At 36.4% G+C, this 16,032-nt stretch overlaps 1 protein-coding gene across 2 annotated transcripts in view; it reads left to right on the forward strand.

Annotated features, from left to right (window-relative positions):
- Positions 1–16,032, forward strand: part of LOC136041822 (myc box-dependent-interacting protein 1-like) — a 101,902-nt gene that overhangs the window by 45,060 nt on the left and 40,810 nt on the right. For both annotated transcript variants that reach the window (XM_065726598.1, XM_065726599.1), the window contains exons 3-4: positions 2,980–3,170; positions 7,380–7,652. In XM_065726598.1, the coding sequence (XP_065582670.1) occupies positions 2,980–3,170; positions 7,380–7,652 (464 nt within the window). The remainder of the gene's footprint in view (positions 1–2,979; positions 3,171–7,379; positions 7,653–16,032) is intronic.

The following is a 16,032-nucleotide window of genomic DNA, read 5'->3' on the forward strand; positions in this document are numbered from 1 at the left end:
AAAAGGGTGCTGGGAGGGGGGCCACCTGCCCTTTAATCTTTTGATACTTGAAAATGGCACGGGAACTTTTTATTTCCGATCAAAATTATCAAATTTCTGATCGCCCGATCTTCTAGGATCGCTGTTTCGATACAATCGACCTTGGTGAAAAAAACTCAATAATTAAAAAACACACGTCCATGATCTTTCTTTTGTCAAAATTTCACATCTTTGTACCTTCACAGTGTGGTTCACACTGTGTACCTTCACAGTGTGGCATGTGGCACAGTGTGGCTGTACTTTCTTTGTACCTTCACAGTGTGGTTCTCTGGTATGTTAAATCTGATGGCAAAATATATATTAAGATCGCTTGACTTTTTGGGGGTGTTTCCCTCCTTTCCCCAAAATTGGGCAACATTTCTCAGGGTCGGAGGTTTTGATGGTTAGCATTAAACTTGATAAGCTTTACATATTTGGAATCAGCATAAAAAGCCTATTCTTTTTATGTATCTATTTTTATCAAAGTTCTGGTTTTAAGAGTTTCAGTTACTATTGAGCCGAGTCGCTCCTCATTTATAGTGTTTGATATCTCAAAAATAAGACAGCAGAGGAAAAACGTATTTTAAGCGATTTGAAAATTGAGATTTTTGTCAACTCTGAGATTTCTGCCCACAACTTTTTTGGCTCTTACCCCAGAAACTGAAATGGGGCTGATGTCCCTTTATGTAAACCATTGATGTGGTGGTTACTTTTTTTTGTATCAACCGGCTTGTATTTGTGCCTGTCATCTTGAGATGATCGTAGAGGCTGCTACGATGAGACCTACCCAGGAAAAAAAAAAATCAGAAAATAAGCCGGCAAAGGAATTAATTAAAGATGTAGCTAATTCCTTGTCAAGTATTTGGATCCTTTGCTTGTTTAGAAAACGTATAATTATTGAGAGTTGAATAATGAAATGTCAACTGCTTGATTAGTGACTATAAAATTTGTGCAAATTTATGGCTTATCAGGAAGTCTAACGCAATGATCTTCATGATTAACAATGAAAACATACCACATTTTTTTGTTTGTTTGGGTTTAAAGTAAGTACACCGGTATAAGCCACTTAAACTACAGAAACCATCTTTTTGCGGGCTCCTTGGGCGTTTTCTTTCATGGCAGCAACAAAGGGAGGGAAAATGTTTTCCCAAGCAAGATTTTTTGCCTCCTTTAGATTTGAAAGAGACCTTTTTTGTGGTATTTTCATAAAAGAACAAGACAAAATTGCGGTCCTTAGATTTTAAAAGATATCGTTTCGCCCCCTCCCTTACATTTCCGTGAATTGATACAACTGAAAATTTCCTATTGCTTATTTTTAAGTGTTAGCTTACGGCTATAGTGATTTTTTTTTTTTAATTCCCACATGTCCAGAATGCCAAATAAATCAACGACATACTTGTTGTATACAATTGTGGATATTCTCCCGGTGGGTCTTAGTGTCCAAGTCTTTAATATTTTTGTTTAAAGTTAAAATCGACCATGGAGCTCTTTCAAAATGTTTTTTATCAAATGAACCTCTTTTTTGCGTCCCGAAATGTTCATCTCTACTCGATCTGGGTGGTCCTAGTCTGGTTATTTATCTTCTAATTCTATAACCAGGACAGCTGAATAGTAATTTCCGATCAGGTTGGAACTTCAGAGGTTGGTCTTGGTGCCAAGAGAAACACATGTTTTTCAGAAGGGAGGGAGTGCTAGGGGGCTCGGAAATGGGGCAAAACCTTTCGTCCGTAGAGTCCTTTGATCATCGGAAACCTAATATGCAAAGAAACATTGGACCCAAAGGAACCACAATGTACAAAAGCAGTTATAGCTTGGGGAAGGGGTCTCTCAGAAATAGGGCCCCAGAAAGGAGCAAATGTTCTTTCGGGTCGCCTTGAACTTTATATCATAAGCCCTTTTGCCGGGACAAACCAGTGCACAAGAAAAAATTGGACATAAAATTTATTTTCCAAGTTCCAAAAATCTCTTCTTATTTGAGGTTCTACCCCTCAAATGCGGGGCCTGAAAATGGTTATTAAACATTTTTCCGATTTGCTTGAAACTTGCAAGGACCATTGCCTTGAATAAGGTGACCAAATCTTTAATGGGAATGAAAAAGGATGTAAAGGGTGTCTGGAAATGAGCTAAAATGCTCTGTCCTAGATCAGGTCGAAACATACAACCGTAAATTCCTGGGCCACCAAAACCTATGGTCAAAGAAAAATTAGCTTAAGGACCCGGTCCATCTAGTAAGGGCATGAAACTTTCAAGGATCAATGGCTGGGCTAAGTGGAATATTATTTTGGTTCCAAGGGAAGAGTTTGGGGCCCGATAATTGGCCAAATACCTTGTTGTCCGTCATCAGTTTGGAACCTGCCGTCGTAAGCCCCTGGGCCAGGAGGAGCGTAATATAAAATTGGGTAGGGGCATGGTCTTCCCTAAAGTGAGGCCCAAAATGGACCCAAACTTCTTTTGTGATCATCTCAGAACGTGATCCTTTCGTCGTTTCGATTCCGAAAATGGAACAAAATGTGGTTCCCTCGAAAAAAATCCAAAAAACTTTTTTCTAAATAGATTCAAATTTAAAGCTGTAAGACCTTGGACTAAGCCGACCCAAACGTGGAAGAAAAATTGTGATTGCGGTTGCGGTTTCCTTCTTAAAACAGAGTCCCGAAAAGGTCAAAAAGTTGATTTGAGCCAAGAGTTTATCAGAAATATCGAAATGGATATATCAAATATCGAAAGTAAAAATATCGATATTTTGTTTAATCAAAATATCACCCAATACTAGATATTGATAAATGCCAAAAAAACTGAAAATTGAAGTAAATAAGTGAGAAAACGCCAAATACTGGATGGCGTTGGTGATTTTTTTTAACACTAGCGCCAATTTCTATTCTTAAAGGTCTTATATTCTGTACGGCATTTTCCAAAGTATATATATAAAACCTATAATCGACTGAAATCTTTTAATTATTTCAGAAATGCGAGCGGCGAGTAAGAGTTTATATGAATGCATAGGTGAAGTATACGAACCCGATTGGACTGGACATGACCTACTGTATCTACAGACACAGACAGTTGATATGTTGTGGCAAGACCTGGCTCATAAAGTTACAGACCAGGTCCTCATTCCCCTGAATACATACCAAGCTCATTTCCCCGAAATGAGGGTAAGTCTAATTTCCCTTATCAGAACATATGCAGGGTTATCATAAAAAGCCGAATGAAAGGTGCCAGAACCAACGCCTTCCGGGTCTCTTTTTTTTCTCTCTCTTTTTTTGTTTTCTCTCTTGCCATAAATCAAACGACAGATTATGCTTGAATACCACTTTCTAGGACAAATAAAAGAAGATCGCGTTTTGTAAACGAAATAAAATAAGATAATTCTATAAATAAAATGTTTTCTAAATAATTTGTGAAATATTATTTTATAAATAAAATTTATTTTTTAAATAAAATGTATTTTTTAAATAAAAAAGATTCACGCGCTCAAGAAGAATAGACGAAAAAGGGAATTCCCTCAAAGTGACTGGAAAGAGTTCATAAGAAAGACTCCAAAGAAAATGGGGAGGCTCTAAATTGGAGGAATTAAAGAGCTTAGTCATATACAGATTGGGACAAAGGAGGAGCGTATAAAGCTCACCAGCCTCAGGTGGAATGGTGCTGGCATTTTCCTATTAGAAATAGTATTAGAAATAATTTAATATTAAACCCTTGGTAACACCCACTTTTCGTTCATGCATTGATTTTTGCTTATAATTTGCCAACTACGGCTCAAATTGCCACTTTTAGAGGCTCAAATTGTCATTGATCCGGAAGGGGAAGGAGGAATGGGTGCTACAATGAGGAACAATAGCATATTACTATTATTACTGAAAAATTTGGCCAGATTCTTTTATTTAACTTAGAAAACCGCACTACCTTTTTCCTCGTTATCCAACAAATTCCCCGTAAAATTTCCCATCCTTCTGGAAAATTCCCTCCCCGAAAATCCTCCCTCTCAAATAATCTCTCCGAAAATTCCCGTGAGAAATCCCCCGGACAATTTGTCCATGGAAAATCCTCCTGTAGACGATTGCCTCTCCCCTCAGAAAAATCCCTTCCATGTAAAATTGAGCTGCCAAAGGGAAAGTAAGAAAAATAAAAAGAGTGAAGAAAAGAAAGGATTTTTGAATATTCTGCCTACATTCTAAAATAGTGGCAGAATGTGGGGTATTTTTACGGTTGCTCAATTGCTGTGCAGAAATCTTCTGTGCTCAGTTTTGCATATGGAGGGGATTTTCCGGAGGTGAAATTACCTGTAGCGGGGGGATTTAGCTAAGAATCCTTTTTGTAAAACAGAAATAGATAATAACTCTAAGAGTTATTATCTATTCATGGTATCACCCAAACGTTCATATTTATTACTTTGAATGTCGCTTTCTAGTTTGAAAATAAAACTTCTCTTCTTGGAATTATTTTGTTCTTGGAATTATTATGTTTCTAGGCGAAATATAAATGATAAAAAAGATCAGCATTTTTAGCTACAGCAGTTGAAAAAAATTGGCAAGGCCATGAAACTCCAAAATCTGGCTTGGCTTTCTCAGCGCTAACAAAAGTCTGGCTAATCTTAATTTACCTTATGGAGCAAGTTTTTGGCTTACTAGGTTTTACTAATTAGACGTCTGATTTCATAATGTTTGGTCAGTACCATATAATTTAAAGTAATCAGGGGCGTAGAAGGGTTATGTGCTTAAGGGCAAGGTTAGCCTTCTCCTATCTGACATGTAAAGGAAAAAAAAGTAGTGGGCTTCCTTTGTTTCATATATAATTGTTTGTAAAAAAAATTTCATTAATTTTCGTGGGGATTAGATCTGTACAGGGGAAGATATGCAGAATCCCCCCCCTCCAAAAAAGTTTATTTGCGGAAAGAACTCCAAATGAGGAATTAATATTGTATGGCTAGAACTACATTGTATATGTGTGTTATAATTTCTCCTAAATGTTCGTTCTTTTTCTGAAATCCGACGCTATTTTTGTGGGTTTTTGGGCTATTTTTGATGTTCCTACAAAAGTGCTTTCGCAATAAACTGTTATCATTAAGGTAGTTTGAACTCATAGTCACCATTCCTGAATAAGCTTCAAATAGGAATTCTTCCTTGACAGTTTTTTTTTGAGTATTTTTATTTTCGGCTACTTGGGGTTTGCTAATTCATCAATCGGTGTTTTTAGTTGTCAACTAAACTTAATAGGAGGCCAAACCTGGCAAATCTGCGTGATTTCTGTAGAGATTTTAAAACAGTTTGTCTCCAGTTTTATGATTTTTGAAGAATATTTAAATTAAATTTCAGTCACTCTCAAGTTCCCACCAAAAAAAAAATAAATGTAAGTGAATTACTTAATTTTTCGTTGGACGGAAACAGGGGTTTAATCAGCGTATTGGCAGGTTGAATGAGTTGTCGTTTGGACGGGTCGCTGCGACCAGGAGTAGGGCAAGTGCAGATTGTTTTTTCTTCTTGTTTTTTCTTTTCTCCTCTTTTTTAAGTTTTATTCCTTTGTTTATGGGGTTACTCCTAGCCAGTGAAAGCTAAAGGAGGGTTAACTGCTCTGTTGCATTTTTTAACGTGTGTGTTTTGTTTGTTTTCTTGAATAACCCTGTTATTAAATTGAAATTATAATTGGTCCTATTTTTCCCTTTCGGTTGTTTGGTTGTTCGTTTCCCCAGTATATAAAAGGATGTAGTTTTACCTTTTCTGTATACTTAACCGCTACAAAAACATCTTCTGTATCCTAGATTCCCATGGGGAAAAGTAATCTTCCTTGTTGGTCAAGGCGGGAAAGTGTAGTTCTTCCAGTTGGGGTTTTTGGCTATGGTGACTCCAACGGTGCGGTTTTAATTTTGATCTGACATCATTTTAGGGGACTTAGGAATTCCCATAAAGTTGTTTTGTCCCTAACTTGTATCATTAATATTAGTCAAAATAATAGTTACCGTTCCTGAATCAGGTTCAAGTTGTGATTTTCCCGCATTTTATAGTTTTTTTTTTCAAAACGTGTGTTTGAATTTTCGGCTACTATGGACTAGGTTTAATGCTTTACTAGTCCCTTAAGGTGCCTAGGGTTAGTCAACGGTTCCCCTAACGAGGCACCCATGATACCCCATGAAATGAGGAAATAATTCTTAAAATGGAATTACCACTACTCCGTTGGATATATTACCATAACCATGGTTTACCCAGTAGAGGCAGCCTAATAAAGAAGGAAAAACGGGCCATAGTAATAAAATCTTTTTTAAAGTGTTTTAAACAAAACCGTCTATTAAGAAAAATTGCCATTTGTTCCTGATTCAGGAAGGGTAACTTTATATTAAGAGCCCGTCTCACCCCTTCAGCGTAGTACCAATTTTGTTCGTACCACTAATTGCTGTTCGCCCCCCCTCCCTTCCCAAATAATAAACTGTCAAAAATTAGTCTTGAAATATTTAAGCGAGAAGATCCTTAAATAAATACTATTATGTTCTATGAGGCCAACTTGACTTTTATGCATAATAATGATAGATGGTAATAAGCTTACCTAAGCTATGGATGTCAGGTGATTGATTTTTCTAAGGATAATTTCGACAGGACCTGTGCCTGTCATCATCAGGTTAAATTCAAATTTCTTGCCAGAAAGGAAAATCACTAAATAAATAAAACTAAAAACATTGAACAACACTAATGATGAGCCGAACCTGGAATTATTGTTGTGCCATGGCCCGAATTTTGGTAGAGGCATTGATGGCTGCTGTCCTAGTAGATCTTAAAGAGGTTGGGCCTTTAGGGAAGGGGTGGAGTTTTTTGTGGGTATATATATATATATATATATATATATATATATATATATATATTTTATATATTTACAGATATATATATATATATATATATATATATATATATATATATATATATATATATATATATATATATATATATATATATATATATATATATATATATATAAATATTTCCCTGTTAAAATACTACTCCATCGTTGAGCATCTGCAATTCTCTGAGTTCACGTATCATCGTGTTGCCATCGATTTTGGCAGGACTTAATTCTTCAAATCCGAATCTGCTGTTTTGTGTCCAAATATTATTAGCTGGAAGTCGAGCAGCATTATTGACGACTTCTTTTTATAGCAGAGTTTTTTACTTGTAGAATGTGTATGCACAGTGAATTTTACTTATTCACCATTTGACGCACGCTAAGTTGTATTTTATATATGTCAACTTTTACAGGTCAACTAATCAAAAGTCAAGTTTTATTGTAAGTTTGGAGTGACACTTACAGCAGGCTGACATTTATCATGAATAAAAATAAATATTAATAAAATATCTTTAATATTTTATATTTCTTTTCAGAAAAAGATTGAGAAGCGAAACCGCAAACTAGTCGATTATGATAGTCAAAGACATTCTTACCAAAGTTTGGAAACAATGCAGAAGAAACGCGATCAAGGAAAAATCAGCAAATCCAAAGAACTTGTTGATGAAGCTAAGAGGACTTTTGGTATCATCAACTCGGAGCTAAACGACGAACTGCCTGCTCTCCATGATTCTCGTATATTGTTTTATGTCACAAATTTGCAAACGTTTTTCTCGGCTGAACAAGTTTTTCATTCAGAACTAGCTAAGGTCAGTTTTCGTTCTGCATCAGAAATAAAATCTTAACAAATTTCTCTCTCTCTCTCTCTCTCATACACAGTATCTCTCTCTTTCTCTATTTCTCTCTCATTCTCTCCTCCCCCTCTCTTTTTCGTGTTCTTTTCTCTACCTCTTTCGACTGAAAATTTGCTCCTAGTCCCATCCCTCCCCTTCCCTTTAATATAGATAAGATCTGTAGATAATTTTAGAGTCATAATTGGAACATTTTTAATTAAACACAAATATACAAACATTCTTGAAAAAACAACAACAACAAAACAGTGTACATGCCTAGTGATAAATAAAACAAAAACTAAAACTAGAGATAAACAAATACAGCCGACAGGCTAACAACGCAAAATCTAACTACACAACGGACACTACTAAAACAGAGATAAATATATCAAACAAAATCATAATTATTATTACAAAAATCTCTCAAATTCCCCCTGAATTATATTAAATCAAATCATTCGCTCACAAGTAGCCCCCCTGAAACAAAGAAAAAAAAATTGTTGGATGGACCCGGGTTTCTGAGTGCGTTGGTAAGTGGAATGAATTGTTGTTAGAAAGGGTTCCTTACTAGCTACTATTCTATATATAATTTTTTTTTTTCAATAAAAAGTGTATTCCGTTTTTCTTAATTTTAAAGATATGAATAGCTATGTAAAGTTTCTACTTAACCAATTCAAATTTCAGAATTCGATTTCACTGTCCTTGATACTTGAAACACAATATAGATTATGTAGTTCATTATGTTGGTTTCGCCATCCGAGCTCTAGAACTTATAACACCACTTTTAAGTATGAGTGGAGTGGGAAATAAATATCTGATAAATAGTTATATAGTAATAGTTATAATAAATAGTTGCCGGTGCAACTTATTGCACCGATCATAACAGTAATGGAATATTATGGGAAATATAGGAAATAAAAATAAGTAACTTCTTTCAAACTTGTTACGCCTATCTTTACAAAAATAATATTTATGATGATTTATTTATTGCCCACAAAAGCACTGTACAATAAGCATTAAAATGTGGAACATAGAGAAATTAAATATACACAAAAAATACAGAACATACAAAAACGAAACACATTAACTATAGAAAAAAGTTAACATGACAACTATCCATTATTTAAAGTAAGCATCGTCAATTATTTGTAAAGTTCAAGTTGTATTTTATTTACCAGGTATTTTTTAATTTTAATTTTATCCTCCTTTTTTGCAATATCCGCTTTAATATATTTTCCGTCACGATATATTTCCGAAACTGAGTGACCGAACTCCAGTTATAAAGTGATTTCGTCTTTTATAACTTCGCAAAAGCTTCGTTAGTGGATAGAAAATTTGCTACAGTACAGATTAAGCAAGAATTTTTAAGGTTTAGCTGTTTCGTGAAGTTTGGGCGTTACTTGTTTGTTTTTAAAAAGGCAAAGTTGGACCTGCAAGGCTGAGACCACATCCTACGTGTATATATAGTTATATATATATATACATATACAGTCATGTCCGTTACTATCCTCTCTATTGAAGAGTTTTGGGCGACATCATGTCTTAACCATTTTTCCTTTGCGCGTGCGCAATGACGAATTTTAGCGATAGCTACATGTGGTAGGAATGTAGGAGACCTGTAGTCCAATCCGCTGACCACGCCCGTTTGTTGCGCTTTGATGTTTCCTATTTCTAAAGCAAACGCACTTGACTGTTTAGGATGTGGCCGACACGGAGTAAAACGTCAATAGCTGATTCTTCACCACTAGCTGAAATACCTCAAATAATTACATTATTTTCACTCTTGTTTTTCTTCCGTAGAATCTTTTTGATAGCTCAGTCGTTTGCTTAATATATTAGTCCCTACATTGATCGACCAACCATTGATCGATCAAACATTGATTGACCAACCGATTCTCAACATTCACTCTCAAAATATCCCTCTCGACTTCGTCTGTTCTAGGTTTCAAAATGGGTCCGATAAATCAGTCAATGAGTCCGTTCTGTTCCAATTTAAAATTGTGGTAAAGGGGATCCAAGACTAGAAGGCCAAGTAAGAGTTAATAAGTCAAGAAAGATAGTCATAGGCAGTGCAATAGAGCTGCCCAAATAAAGAGTGATGTTGGCATAATGTATTAACTATTTATGTGTTTTTTTTTTGGCTTTTTTTTAGACCAGGGTACTTCGCATCGAAAGAGTTATCGTAGAAACTTGGAAAATGGCTCATTCGATTGCAAATTGAAAGGGCTAGTGTCGTTTTCATTAGTGAAAAGGGATTAGAAGGCAACTAACCCCCTCCCAAGTCCACCGTTTCCCCAAGCACATCCAATCAAATTTTTAAGATTGCCATTTTGTTCAACGTAGTTAAAAGGTCTGGAAATTAGGTCTTTGAGGATGTCAACCCCTCACAACCCTTGGGGCAAGGGTTTTATGTCCTGGGGTTTTATCAGGTTTTTGTAGAAAGGGCGGTCGTAGAAACTTCGGAGGGTGGCTCATTGGATTGGTAATCAGAATTTCTAGGCCCTTTTTTAGATTCAAAGCGATCAGAGGGTGGATACCCCCCCCCCACACCTCGTATATTCCCGAAATGTATCTGATAGAAATTTTGAGATGGCCATTTGTTGTCGTAGATACTTCGAAGAAGGCTCATTCCATTGGATATTGAAGGGGCTTGTGCCCCTTGTAATAGTCAAAAATGATTGGAGGGTAACTAACCCCCCTCCCATGCTCACCATTTCTCCAAAAACATCCAATCAAAATTTTAGGTAGCCATTTTGTTCAACGTAGTTAAAAGGTCTGGAAATTATGTCTTTGAGGATGACAACCCCCCTCCCACAGCCCTCAGGGCAAGAGTTGTAAGTTACGCCCTGGGGGTTTTTATAGAAAGGTTTCCGTAGAAACCTCGGAGGAGAATCATTGGATTGTTAATCAAAATTTCTTGTATCCTTTTTAAGACTCAGAGTGATCGGAGGGTAGATACCTCCCACCACACCTCGTATTTTCTCGAAATGCATCTGATAGAAATTTTGAGATGGCCATATGTTGTCGTAGAAACTTCGAGAAACGATCATTCGATTAGAAATTAAAAGGACTATGGCCCTTTTTAATAGTCAAAATTGATTGGATGGAAGCAAGCCCCCCTCCACGCCCATCAATTTCCAAAACACGTATAATCAAAATTTTGAGGTAACAGTTTTGTTCTATGTAGCTAAAAACCCTGGAAATTTTGTGTTGACGATGACACCCCCCACCCACCCACCCCACGGCCCTCAGGACAAGGGTTGTAAGTTACGTCCTGGTATATAAGGTTTTTATAGAAGGGGTTGTCGCGTAACCTTTGGAGGGGCTCATTGGATTTGTAATCAGGATTTATAGTGTCCTTTTTAAGATTCGAAGTGATCAGAGGGCGGATATCCCCTCCCCCCACACATCGTATTCTCCTGAAATATATCTGATAAAAATTTTAAGATGGCCATTGTTGACGTAGAAATTTCGAAAAGGCTCATTCTATTGGGAACTGAAAGGACTAGTGCCATTTTGCATAGTCAAAAGTGATTAGAGGGCAACACGACCCCCCCTCCGGCCCGTCAGTTCCCAAAACACATCTTATCAAAATTTGAGATAGCCATTTTGTTCAGCGTAGTTGAAAAACAAAATGGAAATTATGTCATTGGGGGTGACAGCTCCCCCCACAGCCCTCAGCGCAAGGTTTGTAAGCTATGTCCCGAGGGCATATAAGGTTTTTTTTATAGAAAGGGTTGTCATATGAACTTCAGAAGGGGCTCATTGGATTGGTAATCAGAATTTCTTGTCCCCTTTTTCAGATCCAAAGAGATCAGAGGGCGGATGCCCCCTCCCCCCCCCCAACCTCGTATTTTCCCGAAGTGCATCTGATAGATTTTTAGATGGTCATTTGCTATCGTAGAAACCCCGAAAAAGACTTTATCGATTGGGAATTGAATGAAATGGTGCGCTTTTAATAGTCAAAAGTGATTGGAGGGTAACAAGCCCCTTCCCCCGTGCTCATCAATTCTCAAAACACATATAATCAAAATTTTGAGGCAGCCCTCTTATGTAGTTAATGGTCAGCGTAGTTAAAAGTCTGGAAATCATGTGTTTGAGGATAACACCCCCCCCCCCACAGCCCTTGGGACAAGGGGTTTAAGTTACGCTCTAGGGGCATTAAAGGTTTTTACAGAAAGGCTTGTCGTATAAATTTCGGAGGGGGCTCATCGGATCGGTGACCAGAATTTCTAGTGTCCTTTTTAAGATTTAAAGTGATCGGAGGGTGGTTACCCCCTCCCCACACCTTGTATTTTCCCGAAAAGTATCTGATAGAAATTTTGAGATAACCATTTGTTGTCGTAGCAACTTCGAAAAAGACTCAACCGATTGGGAACTGAAAGGGCTAGTGCCATATTTAATAGTCAAAAGTGATTGGAGGGCAACAAGCCCCTCGCCACGCCCATCAATTCCCGAAAATAATCTAATTAAGATTTTGAGATACCCATTTTGTTCAGCGTTGTCGAAAAGTCTGAAAATTGTGTCTTTAAGGAAGACCACTCCCCCTCCCACAGTCCTCGGTGCAAGGGTTGTAAGGTATGTCCCGAGGGCATACAAGGCTTTTATGTAAATGGTTGTCGTATAAGCTCTGGAGGAGGGTCATTGGATTGGGAATCAAATGTTTTAGTACCCTTTTTAAAAGTCAAAATGATCGAGGACAGTCAACTTCCCCCTCCCCTCCCCCCATACGTCGTGTTTTCACAAATGCTCCTGATGGAAATTTTGAGATAGCCATTTGTTCAGAAACTGTGGAAAGATTATATAAATAGGCCTTTGAAGTTGACAGAATCCCCTAGAGTCTTGATTTGAGGGTTGTAAGTTATGCCCCAGGGATATAGGTTTTTATGGAAGGAGTGGTAGCTTGAACTTCAGTAGAGGCTCATTTGATTGGAAATGTATAGCTCTAGTTCTAGTTCCCCTGATAAGAGTCAAACATGGTGGAGAGTAACTAACCTTTCCTCTCTGACATCCCCTTTCTCCAGAATCCATTCAATTGAAATTGTGAGACAGCCATTTTGTTACCAATAGTCCAAAAGTCATATAACAGTATCTTTAGGGGTGGACACAATTGTAAGAGCCCATGGGCAAGGATTTTAAGTTATGCCCCGGGGCACATAAGCTTTTTATGGAACGGGTGGTCGTAAAGAGTCAAAAGTGAATGGAGGGCAATCATCCCCCCACAGGCCTATCATTCCCCTAGACGTACTCAATCGAAGTTGTAAGAGAGCTGGTCTAATAGTGTTGTTTTTGGAGATGTCAACCTCCCCACAGTCCTCAGGACCTGGGCTGTAAGTTAAGCAATTCGTTTATTGTTTACACATAGAATATGGTATTGAGAAAGGTATACATGTTTAAACTTTAATTTCTAAGAAGATGAAGGGCATCTTGGTGAGCCTTTCAGAGAATGTTAAGGGGAGTGTTGACCTAAATCAAAACACGTTACGTGTATACGGATTGTCAAAAGGGTGCAACACAGGAATTACTGAGTATATTAATTTGGAAAATTCAGGAAAGGATAAGGAAGATGATCAAAAAGACACTATTTGCATGCTACCAACACTACTACAACTACCATCACTACTACACTACTCCAGTTACAGTGTCGAGGGAAAATTTGAACTAAATCAGGAGACGCTATGCTCATGCACATTGTCAAAAACAGCATATCTCAAGAATTAATTTGGGTATTAAGTAGGAACTTTAAGAGAGTGCTTTTGGGGAATATCATCTCACCAAATGGCAGTATGTGCACACCACATCTAATACTAATGTTACTGCTATATTTATTACTGCTATTACTTCTACTGCAACTACTTGTAAGACTAAGAGCATTGAGATGAAAATTTCAAGAAATATATGAATATAATGGCTCTCAAAAGACATATCAGCTATGTCATAACAGTGGCTAATTATATTAAGTTGAAAATTCCAGGACTTGATAAGAGGGATGTTCTAATGACCAAAAGGTAATATGTTAATACTACCGCTGCTATAATAGTACCGCTGTTCAATACTATTACTAATAATATCAATACTCCTGGTGTGACTACTATTACAACTATGCTTAAGGAAATGAAGGGGAAATTTTCAAAGAATTTTGAGGGGGAATGTGAACTGAATCTCAATATACCGTCTGTATGCAGGTTGTCAAAATGGTGTAATAGAAATATCTTAGGAATAATTTTTTGTGTGAAGTTGAAACTAAAGGGGTGTTTTTGTTTGGGATGTTGAACTAACCAAAAGAAAATATTTGCATCCTTTGCCACTGCTTCTACTCATATTACTACTACCAATATTAAGACCAAGGATTTTAAGGCGAAACATTTGAGATATATAGAAGCTGTTTGGAACTAACTCGAAACACACTATGCCCACACAGGCTGTCAAGCGGACGCATCAGTAATACTTCAGGAATGGTTGATGGTAATAAGCTGAAACTTTCAGCTTATATTGAAGGGGATGTTGAAGAAACCAAATGTGATATGCGCATATTGCTACTTATGATGCTAAAACTATTGATACTGCGCAATCTAGGAGTGTTGAGGTAAAGTTTTAAGGAATATTTAGGCGTGTGTTGAACTAAATCAAAACAAACTATGAGCATGTGGCCTTTCAAAAAGGTGACAAAGCAATGTCTGAAGAACAACTTTTATTACGGTATTAAGTTAGACCTTTAAGGGTAAGTTGTGGGGGATTTTGACCTAATCAGAAGGCACTGTGTGAATACTTTTAATACTACCACTACAGTTGCTGGCAATGACGCTAAGGGTATTAAGGGAAAACTTTTAGGGGACGTTTAGGAGGAGTCTCAATTAAACGAAGAAAAATTGTATGCATGCCGGTTTAGAAATATCATTGAAGCTAGAAATAGCTAGAAATATCACTGAAACTTTTAAAGGAGCTAATTCAATTTAAAATTAAAAGTTTTGGCGCCCTTTTTAAAAATAAAGAGGTTGGAGAGCAAGCAGCCCTTCTCTCAAGCCCACTCATTTCCCAAACGCATCCAGTCAAAATTTTAAGACACCTATTTTGTTCAGCATAATCGAACGGTCCAGTAACTATGTTTTTAGGGATATTAGACGTGTCAGAATAGAATTCGCCCACTGAGCTTTAAAACTAAATGTTGATTTAAAGTAAATCAAAAGACATTGTGTTTATGGTTTCCAATTAGACACCTCAGCAATATATCGAGAACGACTGGGGGTATTAAGTTAAACTTTTGGGGATACTACTATTACTACTTCTGCTCTTAAAATTTAAGTAAATGAATAGAGCATAAGTGTATCCCGGTTGTCAAAGAGCATAGATAGAATCTTTCGGGAATAATATTAAGCTTTATTTTTTAGTTTAACTTGAGGAGGTATAAAATTAAATTAAAAAATACCATTTGTGTCAGGATTAAAAATTGTAAAAAAAATTTCTCCCAACATGCAAATAGCAATCCAAACTATGGATTCGTATAGAAAAAACTGAAAAGATATAATTTTTTTTTCATGAAAAGACAGTGTCAATAAAATACGAATATAAATTAATTTAAAAAACTATTTCCACAAAACAAGTTTTTCAAAGAAAAGTAGAGAGCTCCATTAGGTCGAAAATGAATAGAAATAAAGTAGAAAATCTTCCAAGTATAGAACTGCCACAAATCACTATCAATAAACAAATAAAACTTAAAACGAACAGAAATTACAATAAATAGCTGAGTCAACCTCAAAATGAGAAAAAAATTAACATGAATAGGGCTCATAACCCCCATGCCTTTTCAAGACCAGAAAATAATTTGTGCTTTACTGATAACAAAATACTTATTAAATGTTTTCGCTTTTTTAGTTTCATATATAACAAATTATCAAAGCTTTAAGGAATAAATATCAGTGTATGTCAATCAAACTGATAATCCAAGGTCATTTGTTTTCTTTTTCAGTAAAGTACAAGTTATTTTCTGGTCTTGAGAAGGCATGGGGGGACACAATGTTGCCCTATGCTGTTTGCAGGCGACATGTTTGTAAAGCCGATGTGAAGAACCCATGCAAAAAAAAAAAAAAAAAAAAAAAAAAAAAAAAAAAAAAAAAAAAAAAAAAAAAAAAAAAAAAAAAAAAAATGGAACGCCGATTGTCCAGTTGGAACATTGGTCGAATGCGTTATGTTGGTTATACTTTGACCTAGCATTTCCTGACCAGTTCTATTTTAGAAAAAAAAATAATTGAAAAAAATTGCTATTGAATTCGTTTTGTTTCAGCTTGAAGGTTTTGTCTTAAACATTTGGCAAAGGTATATAGAGTTCTTGGGCGTCTTTGCAGATTATGCAATGATT

This window comes from Artemia franciscana, unplaced genomic scaffold (genome assembly GCF_032884065.1).
Source record: "Artemia franciscana unplaced genomic scaffold, ASM3288406v1 PGA_scaffold_39, whole genome shotgun sequence".
NCBI classification, from domain to species: Eukaryota; Metazoa; Arthropoda; class Branchiopoda; order Anostraca; family Artemiidae; genus Artemia; species Artemia franciscana.